The sequence below is a fragment of the Sabethes cyaneus genome, chromosome 3 (genome assembly GCF_943734655.1).
Source record: "Sabethes cyaneus chromosome 3, idSabCyanKW18_F2, whole genome shotgun sequence".
NCBI classification, from domain to species: domain Eukaryota; kingdom Metazoa; phylum Arthropoda; class Insecta; order Diptera; family Culicidae; genus Sabethes; species Sabethes cyaneus.
Window position 1 is genome coordinate 134,444,123 of NC_071355.1, and position 16,762 is coordinate 134,460,884.

General features: G+C 35.6%; 1 protein-coding gene across 1 annotated transcript in view; it reads left to right on the top strand.

The window, feature by feature from the left end:
- The window catches only part of LOC128743811 (serine-rich adhesin for platelets-like), a 202,740-nt gene extending 192,320 nt beyond the window's left edge, over positions 1–10,420 (top strand). The window contains exon 13 of the mRNA XM_053840484.1: positions 636–10,420. Coding sequence (XP_053696459.1) covers positions 636–1,079 — 444 coding nt within the window. The 3' untranslated portion in view covers positions 1,080–10,420. The remainder of the gene's footprint in view (positions 1–635) is intronic.
- Positions 10,421–16,762: the final 6,342 nt, after the last annotated feature.

Sequence of the window (16,762 nt, forward strand, 5' to 3'; positions counted from 1 at the left end):
TAAAAAATTCTCAACATTATAAAAAAAACATAAAAAATAGGGTTTTTGATGACGTGTTTAATTTTGATTGATAAAAACACAAAATATCAAATATTTTTGATATTTTTGCATAATTTTTAGCTCTACCTCAGTGTTTTTTCTAGGAATCCCTTAAAATACCTTTCATTTGGAGCACCATTGCTCTAAATCGGTTTATGGTTTCAAAAGCTATGATTTTTCAAAGGTAGGAAATCAAGTAAAAATCGCATTTGCTGGCCTAACTCAGAAAAGGACAACCTCATATATAAAGTCATATATAAAGGACCCTATTCTCACAGTCACCTCACTCACCTCACTTCACGCACGGGTCGTACTCTTACAGTCACCCTAACTGCACCTTACAATCCCCATTTGATTTGTACGATTTGTACAGTCACCCAGGTGACTTTCAGAATAGCAAATTGTGCTCTCACCTAAAAAAATTACGTGAGGTGACTGTTAGAATAGGCCCCAAAATTATGTCTAATGATTTTACAAAAGGTAAAAGTATAGCGAGTTTGAACAAAACCGCAGCAATTTTTGTCGATAACATCTCTGTGGTAATATAATATGTAGGTATATTGAACTAATTATTATTTTTTTTATTTTTTATGCAGGCTACTGCTTCAAAGCACACTGTTACTTCCAAAATTAGTAGCATTACATCGAGAACAAATCCTGCCACGAACCGAGCACCAGTTGCAACGAGCCGACTATCAACTACAACGAATCGAGCGTCAACTACAACGAACCGACCATTATCTACCATAAAAACAAGTGACGCTACTGTTGGAAGTCAGCGTAAGTCAAGCACTACGCCAAGCAAAAAACCGATTTCGTCACCAGCGTTAAAAACTACCAGCTCCAAATGTTCAAATTCTAACAAAACCATGCATGTATCAAAGATTACTTCTGAAAACTGCTTGGAAACAAATCCTCCAGAAAATGACACCAAAAATCAGCTAGATTTTGATAAACAACTGAAGAATGATTGTAATCAGCTTATTACCAAGAACGGAATTGATTCCCAAATGATTGTTATCGATTCCGCAGCCGACTAAATTTTTGTTCCTTTCTAAATTTAAGTATCAGTTTTATTTCGCCCTGTGACTATATATTTGCATGTAAAAGCAATTTATTATTTATGAAACATTAAAAACATACGAAATCCTAACTTTGCTGCGTGTAAACGATGACGTTCTAGCACATGGTTCCGATATATAACATTGATTTGAAGTAACAATTTTTATAAAGAAAAAAATAATCAAATTTTTTCCAATGTAAAATGCAGACCGTCTTTGAAATAAGTTTCGTCGAGTATCTTGTTCATTTCATATTAGCAGTGTATTAAATGTTAATCCCAATTCAAACCGAAACAATTAGGTATCATACATTTGAATTAAGTACATTTGAAATAGGTAGCAGTTACGAGCAGGCAGGGCTTGTTCGTTCACTTTGGCTCAATTTTGATTCATTTGACAGTACCGTCTCAGTGGAGCAAAATTTGACAAAGTTGTATATGGAACATTTGAAGAACTAGTTATCATCTTCAATTTGCTGAATTAAGTTTTGCTGTATTAGTTGTAGTTACGATGCTACAATGCTAGTACGTCATTAGTAACTAAATGAGCATTCATTTAGTTACTAATAATATACTAGTATTGTAGCACCGTAAATACAAAAGATGCAGTAAAACTTTATTCAGCAAAATTGTAGTTAATAACTGGTTCTACAAATGTCCCATATATAACTTTGTCAAATTTTGCTCGACTGAAACGGTACTGTGAAACGAATCAACATTGAGTCAAAGTGAACGAACACGCCCTGCGAGCAGGTAATTTCTGAAATTATTATAGCAGTTATGCAGCGTAAAACCGAAGATGTTTGGTCTAATTTACAATAACACAGACTTTCTGTAAATTATTCCAAATTTCTCCAATAAGGGTTCACTGTAAGCGGAGCTATGTTATTCAAGTGGCTGGTTTCAATTTTCCCCTCAATGTTTATTGTATCTAGTTATCTAGGCATAAACATATTCATTGGCCTTAAGCAAGTAGCCGATCCGCATTTTATCTAGTCACTCACCTTTGATTAATTTTTTAAAACACAATACGAAAATGATTTTTTTAGGAAATAACGTAAAATTTAAAACAAAATCAATTTAATTTAAAAAAAATCAATTTTCAGTTCAATCTATATCCCCTTAACTATCATGTACCAAATTTATTATTCTTTTGAGTTGACGCAAATCAGTTAAGATATTTATTTTGGTCTGAAGTGCAATTGGGTGTACTTAAACTGCTGATAAAATTTTTTTATAAAATATATTTTATAAATTTTTTATAAAAAAACAAAAATTCCTAAAAATGAACATAGATTTGTTATGCAATGAGGAACAACATTGTAACGTAACAAAATGCAACACTTTGGACTCAACTATAAGATCCGGTTCGAATTTGAATGTGAAATTTGATTATCACATGAATTTCCCACTTTAGCCGTTGCAGAAGGGTCAAAAGGGGATGGGCGGAACCACAAGCAGAACCAATTGTGCGCATTTCGGGCTTATAAGAATCTCCTTTCACCAATAGGATCCTTCCATGTAATAATCATTTTTGCTGCACCGACTTTAACCCACGTGATGGTTTGTTTGTTCAAAAAGCGCAACACAAATATTGTTTCAGACCTTCAGGAGTTTCCTAGTGATTCCGGTTGACTACTCACTCCATCCTCCAGTCTTCCACTCATATGATACCCTTGTATTTCGACTTTCCCTTCAATTTATCATATAATGCATATAATGAATATATGCTATATACTGAAATGAAATAAATATGGATAGCAATAGAACAATCTCATCAGCAGTCTTTCGGATCAAATATGGCTGCATCATTTGAATTTCCATCAGTACGCCCATGTACATACATTATTAAAAAAATACAGCTAATGTTTCCACTATATACAGTAGGTGTTTGATGAGCTGGAACGAAACAAATACCTAATTAAAATAATATGCTTACCCACCAACAAGGTCGAGTGGATCAGCCGTCTGATCAAAACCACAGTTGTGAGATTAAACAGCCGGAAACCACGCAACATCGCTCCTCCTAGCGCAGCTACTCAATCTTAAGAATAGAGCATTACCGGGTATAGCCGCGTGGAGGCGCTAGGTGGGAACTTGAGATGATGTTGGACGCTTCTTCATTGCCTTCCCCATGTCATACCCATGGGGTAAATGAGTAAATGATTAGTAAAACTTTTTTTTATGTAAAATTAATTGTCTGCGGGCTCGTCCAAAGAAATCTTAAAGTTAGCACACCGAGTGTTTACGCTTTTGGCGCAGAATAGAGGTAGAAGTTTTAACAATCGGATGGACAAAAAGTGGTAAAACATTCCCTTTTGATTTTGTCTCTTTTGCAAAGTTTACGCATGGTAAGTAATCACAGCAATATAATCAGAACGCTGGAAAAAAGTAGACATCACTTGCGTTGACGGTTACCATACCATACGCTGCTACCACCTTTAATAGTTTATTATTAGGGTGAATCAGAATAGGAATGTTAAAAAGTGCAGAACATCGAAACATTTGGCAATTTTTCAGCTGCGTTTGTATATGGGCATTTGTATGAGTGCGTAAAAGAGAAAGATGACAGAATATTTTAATAATGGATAATTGAATGTAGATGGTTTGGAGTAACAACTTGCGTTTAGCGTTAGTGTATATGGACGATTTGATGTACATTAGCGCCAGAAGCAAGCTGCTGTCACTCCAAAACTAGCTATCCTCAATGATCTATTGTATTTATTTATTTACTTATTCGTCAGCTCAAGTAGACTACATACAATAGTAATGATGTTTGAACTCTGAACATAGTGAGGCCAATTCCTTCGTAATTTTGGTTATAAAAACGCATTATGTTATTTACTGGTCCATTTTTCGCGTAGTAGGTTCTATGTGAATTTTTCATAAATATTTTTCGAGTTCTAAGGTTATATGCGCATAAAAGTTCAGTTGCGAAAGCAGTTCTGCTGACTAGATTCGTTCAGGAATAATGTCATTGATAAAGTAAAGTATCGCCTGTTTGCGGCGTTCTTTAAGTGTTTATATATGGATGAGCATGCAACGTGCTTCATAAGATGGTAATGGAAATACTGTCCAGTTTAATTTTCGAAGCGGGTATAGTCGAAATTGTTTCTGGACAGATCCAACGCGTTCTTCGTATAACGCGGTATGTGATCTGATATATGTAATGTATAAATGTTTTATTGTGTACGGATCTTTGAAATTTTGACTGAAGTATTCTATTTACTTTGTTTATAATAATAGTATTATAATGTTCTGTAAATTGGCATGAACATTTTTTATTTCCATAAATAGTTTCATGTCATCTGCATATACAAGTACTTTGGAGTGCTTAAGTGAGAAGGAAATGTCATTTACGAGACCCAAAGTGAGAACCCTGGGGAAACCCAGGAGTCAGGAGTTTGGAGTTCAGGAGTTTGGGTTTTATTCCGATTTTTGCTAACTTGAACAGTAGTAATGGAACGTCTATTTAATCAAATGTCTTACTAAAGTGCTAGTAGCTAGCTACTACGTGGTTGCCATTGTCCATTGCATTTAAAGGGAAAGATATAAATTCCAGAAAATTTGAGATAGTAGAGCGACCTTTAAAAAGGCCGTGTTGCTGACTTGTAATTCTGTGTTTTACTTGCTGAATTATTCTTTCATTTTACAATTGATTTAATTAGGTAAGGAATGCAGGAGATAATGGTTATTTCACGGTAGTTGCGGATGTCCAATTTTATTCCCGATTTGAAGATATGGACTAAATACGAAGATTTCCAAATTTCCGGGAATTTTCCATTTTTGTAATGTTGTAGTGCATTGTAATGTTGTAGTGAATTCTTCGACCAGGTTTTTGAGAAATATTGGTGCTATTCCGTCAGGTGATGGGACTTTTTGACGCATTCATTCGAGTGCATTATATCTCAGATTATTAAAGAATTTATCTAGTTGCTTCAATAATCTAAGATTATATTGAATGACTTCGCAAAACACAGTACAAGTCTGAGGCAGCACACGAAAGAGATAAAAATACGAAACAAAATTTTCGATGATAATGACATTGATTAGATCGTTTTGAATACTCAATTGTAATTGAATACCCCACGAAGCGTTTGCTATGTTGCTTATATGTGACCTATATACTGGTGCTACTCGCGTAACAGTTCCATCTCCATAGAAACTGGGGCTGTTATTTGTTTATAGCATAGCAAGCACTACGTGAATACCCCTGATATATCATATCAGATACGTGTTATTTAGACAACGTTGTATTTTGTAGAGTTATTCAACAAATATTTCAAATTTTCCAATTGTCATCTTTTCCTTTGCACTAACGCAGTTTGATGCTATTACTGCTAACACTTAAACTTCAACTAAGACTTATATTCTTTGCTTCTGGGATTTATATCTAAAAAGCTCTATTTTCATTTGCGTACGCTTGAATGCATTTGATAATATGGTGTCCTCAGTGTTGGTTTCCTTTGATTACAGCACTGTTCCCAAACTGCAAATTGTATCGAAAGTTATTCCGAAGACAAATAGTTCATCTGTGATACGGCTGTTCGTGAGTTTCCGGATCTATACCAAAAGAACCAACTATCTTCCAACGATCCGTTTCGCTTGCATTACTATCAGATTGCTATTCGCCTACTATTTCAGTTTACTATTCGAAAAATCTGTAAATAAAAAGGTCCGGGAAATGCATTGAATAGACATCAGAATCAGCCTACGACCCCCGGCACGTCGCCGTAATCTATGAGTGAAATCTAAGCGTTCTAAATCTGAACCTCGAGGAGGTAGTTGCCTACCATCGCAATGAAAAACTACTGGCCAAATCCTATTACATGTGATTGTTTCTCGTGTGCTAAAATTGATACGTATCGATAATTTCAGATTTCAGTAAATTGCAAAAAAATATTGATTGAACTCTGTCATGTAAAATCAATCAGGAATTTTGAAAAAGGATCTAAAGTTAATGATAGATGTCACACATTTATACCTGTTTAATTTAAAAGAACGAAGCAAATTATTGCTTATGGTAGTTAGTATTTCAAACATATTTTATAAACATGATACCAGCAAATGTAAATCATGCACTGATATGTTAGAATCATGAATTCACGCTCATGGAAGTAAACAAACAGAGTTTTCTTCAATTTGCAGTAGTAACCCATATTACTGACTGGAGCAAAAATCGTTCTTATGTTTCGCATCTCTTATGTATTTTTATGACGAAAATTGATACATAAGAGACCTCTAGGCTTTTGAATGTTCCACTGTGCTCTGCATGAATTTTTAAACCGTGAGTTCTATTGTGAGGTATTAACTTTATCTTGTAATATCTTGACATTTTAGCAATAAAGAACTGTCTTAGGGTTCTATAAATTGGTCACTAAACGGCGTTAGTATACGAGCACATTCTATTTTGTATTTGTATACGAGTAAGTCAAAGTTTGCGAAAGTAACGATAGGTTAACAACTCACATCTAGTGAATTTATTGTGTATCCTGCACAAAACTGGACTTCCGAAAAAAGGCAAACAATTTTTCTTCCGTACCGTACATTAAACCTACACCTTTGCTCTTGTTTACGGCCGTATCCTGCATTCGTACGAATCGGGAAGCACTATTCTCATATTCGAATGAACAAAAGGAATCGAACGTTCGAATTGATTCGAACGAAAACAGGAATACGAATCGGCTTAACTTTCGAACGAATATTATTCGAACGAAAACAAGAGTAAGGGTGCTAGTGTCGGAAGTAGTGCGCTGTATAGCACGTCTCATTTGTTATACAGCGCACTACTTCCGACACTAGGTTTAAAAGAAACAACGTTTGCCATTTTTTCGGAAGTCCAATTTAGTGCTGGCGACACAATATAAAGGAAATTTAAAACATACGCTGTTGTTTTGCCCATTTGATTTTGTTGGCAGAATACCATCCACTTTCGTTCGAAAAACCAATCCGTTCGAAATGCAGAATAGGGGCATTTGTTCAACGTTTCCATTTACCTAAGTGTAGGTAACCTAATTCATCTGGATTCAATTAAAGAAGAGTATCAGTAGGATATATCAGGCACATAGCAGACGCTAGCTACATTCCCCCAACTTTCTTTCCGTAGAGTAAACCAAATAGTGTAGTTGTTTTCTTAATCTAAAGTCATTATGATACATGACATAATGTCATCATGACACATGGTCTAGCAAGCCTGCTGTCGTAGATTCTAATCTTGAATCTTCTAAGAGGCTTTTAGAGTCAATAGGATCGTAGACCTACCCCTGCAGTTGTCCTGTACTCTATCCGTTGGCTGCAAAGTTGGTCGTATAAAAACAGACGATCAAGCTCCAAACGCAAAGGCCCTCAATGTCACCACATCTCACTTCTTTCACGGATCACTATCCTTACAGTCGCCTCATCTTACGGTGGCCATTGGATGTGCACAATCGTCTTGGTTACCGAAGTGCACCAAGGCTTTGTTTTTTACATTATGCAAGTTAGTTGTTCGCAATTGTTTTAGTGGTATTATTAGACGTCAGTTCCTAAAACGATTGATATCTTTTCAAATATTAATACACTGATATTATAGGACAAAAGCCGTCTAATTATAGGACAAAAGACGTCTAATCGACGTTAAAACTCGACATGCACCGAACTTTACCAAAGCGCATACCTTGTTATATTAAGTACTTCTTGTACTTAGTACTCAAAGATGCTGATTGCTTAGCCTGAATAAAGCAAGTTGAAAACAGAATTTAGCTCTTTTTACCATTTTTGTTTGTTGAATTTTACATAAGAAAAGTCTACGTGGACAAAGGGGGGAAAGTCGAGTCAACGTTTTCGGTTATTGTTATTTTTTCATGTCCCTTCTATGTGCATTTCACGATTCGCAATATATGTGTACAAAACGACCTCTCATAGATCTTCTCATTTGGAATATTCGTGAGAATTTGTGGCAAGTGTTGCATGTCTTTTTCACTTTTTAATAAATTCCTATTCTGCTTCACAAATAGAATAAGTTTTTAAAAATAGCAGCACATAGCGAATACACTAAAATTCTCATACTCAAAAAAGCATTTCTCGTGCGATTAAGACTTGTTCGCGACAAAATCTGGACACCTCAATTTTGCAATAAAACAAATTTGCTAGAAGTTTAATCCATGAAATAATTTTATATCATTTATGTGTGTATCGTTAATAATTATCAAACAAATTAACATTACTTATTTGGTCTGCATGAAAAATTGGCGAACTTTGTAGTTTACCCTTACCATGAGGGTTAGTGCAGACTTGTTGGCAACCAATTTAGCTGCGTTTGTCCAAGATTTTCGAAATTTATCTACAGTTGTTGCTTGTTGTTTGTGCTGGGACAGCTCTCTCTTCACCAAAGCCCAATACCGCTCGATGGGGCTTAACTCTGGACAGTTAGGTGGATTCGCCTCCTTCGGTACAATATGCACTTCATTAGCATCATACCATTCGAAAACATCTTTGGCATAGCGACAAAATGACAAAACAGCGAGAATACATCATGGCTGTGTAGGAACGGTAACAATCGTTCCTGCAGGCATTCTTCACGGTATATTTCATTGTTAACCGTTCCCGTAGTAATGTAACTTTTGCTTGCTCGACCACAGCTGCAAATGGCCTGCCACACTAAATATTTTTTGAGGAACTTGGCTTTGTTCTTTGTTCTAAAATACTCTGCAACGACATTCCGTTACATGGCAGTGTAAAAAGACATACCAGGAAGCTGTTTAAAGTCTTCTAGGACATACGTTTCATCGTCCATTTTAACGCGTGGAAACTTCGTTAAATATTCGCGATAAAGCTTACGAGCGCGTGTTTTGGCCGTTGTATTTTGCTTATCATTACGGTTTGACACAGTCCTCACCTTGAAAGATTTCATGCCTTGTCGTTGCTTAGATATGTGCACGAATGTTGGCGACATTGGTAATGGTACGTACAGAAAGATCTGGTCTCCTCCCTAATATTTGTTTTACCTTCGCATCCTTGTGGTGGTTCCTCAGATCCATTTTTGTTCCATTTCCCTTCGACCTAGCTGTTGTTAAGCGAGTATCTAACGATTTTTAAACACTGTGAACAGTGCTTGGAGGAAATCCAAGCTTTTTGGCAAATTTTCTTAACGAGAGATCCGGATTTTCATTGCGACCGTACACAATTTCTTTTCGCACCTGCTCTTCTTTCGACGCCATTTTACGCTGAGCGCTTGTAATATAAACAAGTGTTATATTTTCAGAAAGAACAGACATACGTCCACCACTCTGCAAAATATTTCACTCATTGTTCATGTATTTCCAAAGCTGTGTGTGTTTAGGGGTGTCCAAATTTTGTCGCGAACAAGCCTTACATTCTTTACTTTTCTTTTGGATAATAGCTATTTTCGGTTTATTTTACTCCGAAAAACAATTTTTAGAAATCGTAATACAATCTTGTAAATTACATGAGCCGAGAAAAGTTTTTTGAGTAATACACAGTACAGTAACGAAACCGTATCGCATGCTCAATGGAATGATATTTTTAGTGACAAGTTATGATTTTTTCAGTATAATCTATTCAGAAACTAAAGACTTCGTTCAATAACAAGGAAGCTCATTTTTTCTGTCAAAATTAATGAGTTAAACGGTGAGTGGAAACATCTAACGGAAAATGAAGGCGTTTAACAATATTAATCGTTAGAATCGCTGATGCAAACATTATAAATGTGACAGCGTAAATACTGGAAACAGGTTATTACCTAGGATTTATTACATTGTTTTTGAGTATTTCATTCGTATTAATGGAAATCATCTTAAAAAATAGTTAATATCGTTTTCCAAATTGTTGATGCAAGTTTTTGGACCCCAAGCATTTTTAACATTAAAAGTCATACCTTATTTTATTATCTGAACCAATGAACAGCTCAAACGTCATCACGAACAATGATAAGTAGGGTAATACATTTAAGCAAATTATATAATCGATATAAATTAGCCGCATTAATTTACTATACAGTTTGTTATTCATTCGTATCTAAGTTAGTATATCTGGAGATTCATTACAACGCGGATCATCAACGAAATCTAGACGCTATTGCAAAGCAAACACTACTGGTGCGTGGCGTAAAATTGAAGTCATTTGCGATAGGAAATTATTAAAAGTACTGAGCGTAGAAAGGAACAAATTTAATTGGTGTTTCAAAAACACCTGCTTCAGTTAATATCGTAGTCTACAGTGATTAATACGAAATTTATAAGCGAAAAAAGATTATATCACATATTGCTTGCTTTGGTTGTCTATCCAATAATATTTCAATTTTAATTATTAATAATCAATGAAACGCATATAACAAATATTATTTCTATGAATATAATACAAGTATGCTTGCAATTTTATTTCTTCTATATTTTTAATATCCTGAAACATCCTGTTATATAAACCTTATTACTTCTTTTAATGATGTTTGCGCATAAAAATAACGAAAAACCGACGCGACCTCCCAGTTGACCTCGATGTATGGCAGTGTTCTAAAAATCCATGTCGTCCTATGTTTGAATCATGACTGGGAGATACTGTCAATAGGATCGTATAAATAAATCGGTATAGTTTTTTGCAACGCAATGAACTACGCAAAATAAAAACTAAATAAAAGCGATGTTAAATTGATATACAGTAATGACCCGATTTTGTCACCCCCATGATGAATTTAGGGGTGACAAAAACGGGGCAGTGACTAAATTTTTTCAATTTTTTATTTAGATAACTTAGATAACTTAGAACGAACTACATATACTTCATTCTGATCACTTTTAGGACATGTCGCACTTCCTTCTACCTCTCTGTGGACATTTGTCACCTTTTCACAGCACTCCCAAAGGTATGAAAACACGCGTTTTTTAATTGCGCCGAAATGGTTAATTATACTGGTTAACTATGTTCAGAGAAATTTCACAGTGTAAGAAGCTCTTTCTTATGGTATGAACGATTCTTTGATTAACCCCCCTAAAAGTAAGATAGAAAATTTATTTTTCAAGCAGTAAGAGATAGAGCAAAACAATGTTCTACAAAACTTTTGAGAAGATTATTATAAAGAACTTTGCCAAAGAATGTAACCTTCTAGCTATTATAGTTGTGGAGATAAGAAACAACTTTTGTGGAAACTCCACGATAATCAACTTGTTGAACACAATTCTTTTCACAGTGTTTTAACACATTTGACATACTAAGCTTTTGATAAATCAAAAGCGTGACAAAATCGGGTCAAAAACGTGACAAAATCGGGGGTGACAAAATCGGGGAGTGACAAAATCGGGGAGTGACAAAATCGGGTTACCACTGTACTTATTTCAAACGATGTGATATAGGGCACGAGAGCGTATTTTCAACCCATTAAGCGATGGCATCTATTTTTTTGGCCTATGGCCTAGTTCTAGTGAAAGAACAGGTAGTTTCGACGTTCTTTGAATAAAAAATAGTAGATTATTTACAGTCTTGAGAGAGTAGTTATAACATATTAAAATTGTATGTCGGCAAAGTATTTTTATTGGCAAATAGGCTGAATTTAGAAACCTGCTGAAAATACCCTCCCGTACCCTACAAAAATGTAGATGATATTTGCAACGATGGGGTTACTTCCAACACTTGCGCATAGCGCTTTCGACAGCTCTAACGCATTTATTTGTTTAAATAACTATTTGTAGTCAACTAGGTTGACACATCGTGACTAGCCACGATACCAAAACCTTTGAAAATGCAATGTGGTTCACAGTTCAGTAGCACGTAAAATTTATTAGTGAAACAGCTCTCAAATTGGCAACCTTCTATTAATTAAAACACATGTACAAAGCAAGCAAATGGCTTAGATAAAAGGGCAAAAATCTGTCAATCGCGAGGAACGTGCTGCTCGAGGGAGTACATTTTGAAAAAGTACTCAATTTTAGAACCGTGTCTTGATTCGGTCTCGCCAAAATTATGATTGTAGAAAATATCGATTGAATTATACCGGGCAGATGCTTGCTGTCCAATCCGCTATCATTCGTTGGACCACAACTACACAAACAACCTTCGTTTTAGTAAACCGGACAAAATCATGGATTAGTTATTTGCTATTCCCTATTGCTTTGTTAATTTTAGTCCATTGTATCATTGTTTTGCTTGTTTTTATACGAGCGGAAAGTAATTTCATTTTTAGAGTAGGAAAAATGGGTGTACAAAGTTCTGTACAGTTCATTAGCAATCTTTTTTTTTCATTTAGTTTTTGTACACAATTAGTGCATAATAATTCGTGTTGTTACTTGCAATATGACGCGACTTATTGTAGCGTTCGTAAATATTGCTTATTTCCCACCCTTTCGTACGCGATGAATTATAACCGTCGCCAGAATCGTCGCGAGGGCAAATATCGCTTATTTTGTCAAGTAAATCGATAGCTTACGTGCTAGGCAAGCTTAATATATAATACTTGTAACCAAGGGGTTTCCAACAGCAATGATTCCTACGCACCTTTGAAAAAAGTTATTTTTGATTACTTTACTGATTACCTCTGATTACCAGTAATCAATCTCTTGTGATTACTATAAATTAATCATGGTTACCAGTGATTACTTAAGATTATCATCGATTACTCTACTGATTACCATTGATTACCTAATTAATTCGTAAAGGATTACAAAAGTAACCTCTGATTACTACGCACTTACACGCCTTACTGGAAACCCCTTGCTTGTAACTTACATATTGCCCCTTTTATGACTATTTAGACTACTGTGATAATCATTTAATGCAACATACCGCATTTTGCACTGTTAATCTGACACTAGAGTGGCTTTTAGTTTAATCCACTTATGAGTTTGACTTCTTTTTCCTTCTTGCCCTTCTTTTTAACTTCATTTTCCTTGAGCGAAATCGTGTGCGAGATTCGACTGTGATAATCGTGTAAATCGGGGTAGTCCAAATAGGGGCAAATGTCGCAATACAGCCAAGCAGATTCTTTTTGCGACGATTTCAAGCTGTCAAAAAAGTGAGCAGCGCGTTTTGTTACCAAAGAAACGGACAATAATAAGGTATTTATCTAGTATGTAAGTTTGCATCTGTACAAAACATCTTTACAGAACCACTGACGGGCAACAGGGTAAGCTTTTCGCCGTGAATACAATCTTTAGTGACGGTACCGGACTGATTTTGACAGGTTGGTGATGTGGTTGAATTATCGCACAGTGGTCCAGTTTCGAAAAAGAGTGGACCATTGCAATTGTGTATGTGTATATGTGTGTATATCCTATCTAGAACCATATGGATTTTACTATTACATTCGGACTTTCAACTCGTTTAGGAAGGTTATTACCAAAAGAGTCGACCCGTATATTATAGTAACATGTGAAAAAATTCGACTTGAAACGATCTTACCAAATTGCTGTTTGAGTCAGTATAACATTTTCTTACTAATCGCGCCATCTATAATCTTATAGCCAATAATTAAATTAATTTTTCCTTTTTTCCATGTGCATTATTCAAACTTATTACGGCCAAACTTTTACTTATATATGATGAGCAGATGAGCTAAAACGAAACAAATAATTAATTTAAAATAACATACAGGGATACCTCGATATAAGACAATTTATAATTTCAAAAAATTGTTTTATATCGAAATTGTCTTATATCGAAACATGATTTTTTCACAAAAATTTAGCATTAGCAGTCACCAATTTTGCTCTGTGTTGTGTGTTTGTGTTTTTTGAACTATTTAATATTGTTTGAGCTATTAGTTGTTTACAATTTTTGGTATTATTTCGAAATAATGAACAAATTTATGGCGCCGCTTTTGGAATGAAAAATGTGCTCTGGTGTCGTTACCAACTATGTCAAAGGGATTTGTCTTATATCGAGGTAAAAATTGTCTTATATCGAATTGTCTTATATCGATGTTGTTTTATAACGAGGTTGTCTTATATCGAGGTATCCCTGTATTAAGCTTACCCGATAACATGGCCATGCGGCTCAACCGTCTGCCCAAAATCTCAGTTTTGAGATCAGGCAACCGGGAACCACGCAGCATCGCACCTCCTAGCTTAGCTACTCAATAGAGTATTACCGGGTATGGTCGCGTGGAGGCGCCAGGAGGGAGCTTGGGCTGGCAAAAGCTATGTTGGACGCTTTCTCGTTTGCCTACCCCATTTTATACCCAAAAGAGTGGACATTTGCAATTGGGCTAACAATGCTTAATTTTTCAAGGGTGGTGTCTTTGGACAAGTTTATTAATACATACCAATAATAATACCAATACATACATACATCTGAATTATTACCGCCTGTATATATACACGAAGTTGTTCAATAAAAGTATATAACTTAAGGGGAAACCGAAAGTGGCTCAAAGATGGCTGGATAAATGGCTACCGTTCGAAGCATGTATTGTTTTGCACCTTAAAAATGCATCTGTATTGGCAGAGAACGCTTTCGCCACGGAATCAGTGCTTCCAGTGCTGTTATAATTTCCTAAAACTTGTCATTCCATTCATCGATCTGCTATATATCAACAAACGCTCAGCAAAACATAATTGCTAATGGAAAATAAATTTAACTGATCATATCGATCATTACGTGTTCATAAAAGCGACCAATGTATAATTTGGAATTAGTTAATAGATACTTTGTTGCGCACATATTTCATTGTACTAGCGGTTTCCGAAAAAGCAACAACACAGTATCAAACTTTCGTCACATCAATGAGCTTTTAAAGAGCTTTCAACTCTCGCCGCATCGATATGCTTAGATTGATATAAACAAACAAAACGCAAGCGCAAAAATCAAAAACTGGCCTCCGATGCAAACGGATTAATTAAACATCCTAGTGATCCTACGCATTATTCAGTTGCTGCTGTTAATCTTGATTGAATCGGAATGCCTTGATAAAGAAAACAAACCATATTTCGGGATGTTTGTAGTCGGTGCGGTTGGCTGCTGATCAGGTGTGTTTATGTTTGCAAGCTCCGCTATTTGACATATGTTACCAATACTAATGCAATATTCAAATAAACGTTTAGGTTTTTAACGAACACATGAGATGTACAGTACAGTGTTTGTCGTACTAACACAATAACGTGAGCCACTTTCGGTATCGCCTTAACGTTGTAAGCACGCGACTCGTCTACTTATTACATTTTGGCGACATATTACATTTTGATTATCAATTAAATTCATGGTAAATCGGCTTAAATACGAATGAAGGAAAGATAAGAAGCATTAGTTGGTTGAATTTCGAAACGGTTCGTGCTAAATAAACGCGGGTGAACGAGTCAGGTGGAGAGGCGGTACATCTTCTTATAAATAAAAATGGATTTCTGTCGGGATGTTCCTTATAGAATCAAAAACTACTGAACCAATCAACGTGAAAATTTGCATGTAGAGGTTTTTGGGGCCAGGAAAGGTTTTAGTGATGGTTAGAGACCCCTTCCCCCACTAAGAGGGGGGCTCCCATACAAATGAAACAAATTTCTGCATAACTCGAGAACTAATCAAGCAAATAGAATAAAATTTGGCATGTGGGTGTTTTTGGTGACAAGAATTTATTCTATGGTAAATTGAGACCCCTCCCCTCTTTAGAAGGGGAATTATAACTCCTCTACCCTTTAAGAGGGGAGGCTTCCATACAAATTTCCTCATAACTCGAGAACTAATCAAGCAAATGGAACCAAATTTGGCATGTGAAGGTTTTCGAAGGCAAGAAAATTTTCTATGGTGAATTAGCACCACTCACCACTTTAAGAGGGAGGGCTCCTGTACAAATGAAATACAAATTTCCTCATAACTCGGGAACTAATCAAGCAAATAGAACCAAATTTGGCATGTGGAGGGTTTTGGAGGGGGGGGGGGGGGGGCTTCTACACAAATGAAATACAAATTTTCTCATAATTCGAGAACTAATCAAGCAAATGGAACCATTTTTGGCATGTGGGTGTTTTTGGAGGCAACCATTTTTTTCTATGATGAATTAGGACTTTTTAAATATTTTTTTTAATTAATTCTCCACACACCCCGTTACCAAGAAGCTCATACAGAGAGCCCCCTGGTATCGGACCATTCCAGATCTCAGCTAGTAGGAAAAAACTGAACAGCGAACAAACTAAACTAAACACAAATTTATAACTGAGGTATTAACAAATATGGTATAAATACTAATTTGCACAATGAGCGCCCAGTGGAATTTATGATTCCTTTTAAGGGGCTCAAAAATAAAAAATAAACTTAACATTAAACTAAAAACAAAAATAAGCTAGGCTACTGGTTTTAATCAACAAAAAAAATTTTTAATATTGTTTTAATTTACATACGGTAGGTTGATACGGCTAGATTATATAATTACTTATATTAGTTTTGAGGTATTTTTACCTTTGTTATACTATAACAAAGGTTTAAAAATTGGTCGAAAAACACGAAATTGATCCGAGGCCCGGAGGGCCAAGTCACATATACCAATCGATAGGGTTCGACGATTTGAGCAATGTCTGTGTGTGTGTGTGTGTGTATGTATGCAATGATTTTTTCTATCGCCTGTTTCTCAGAGATGGCTGAACCGAATGGTTCGCTATTACTTTTGTTTGAAAGGTGTTATTGTCTAGTAGACCACTATTGAGTTGTTTCGTGATACGACGTTTCGTTTAAAAGTTATAAGCAAAAATG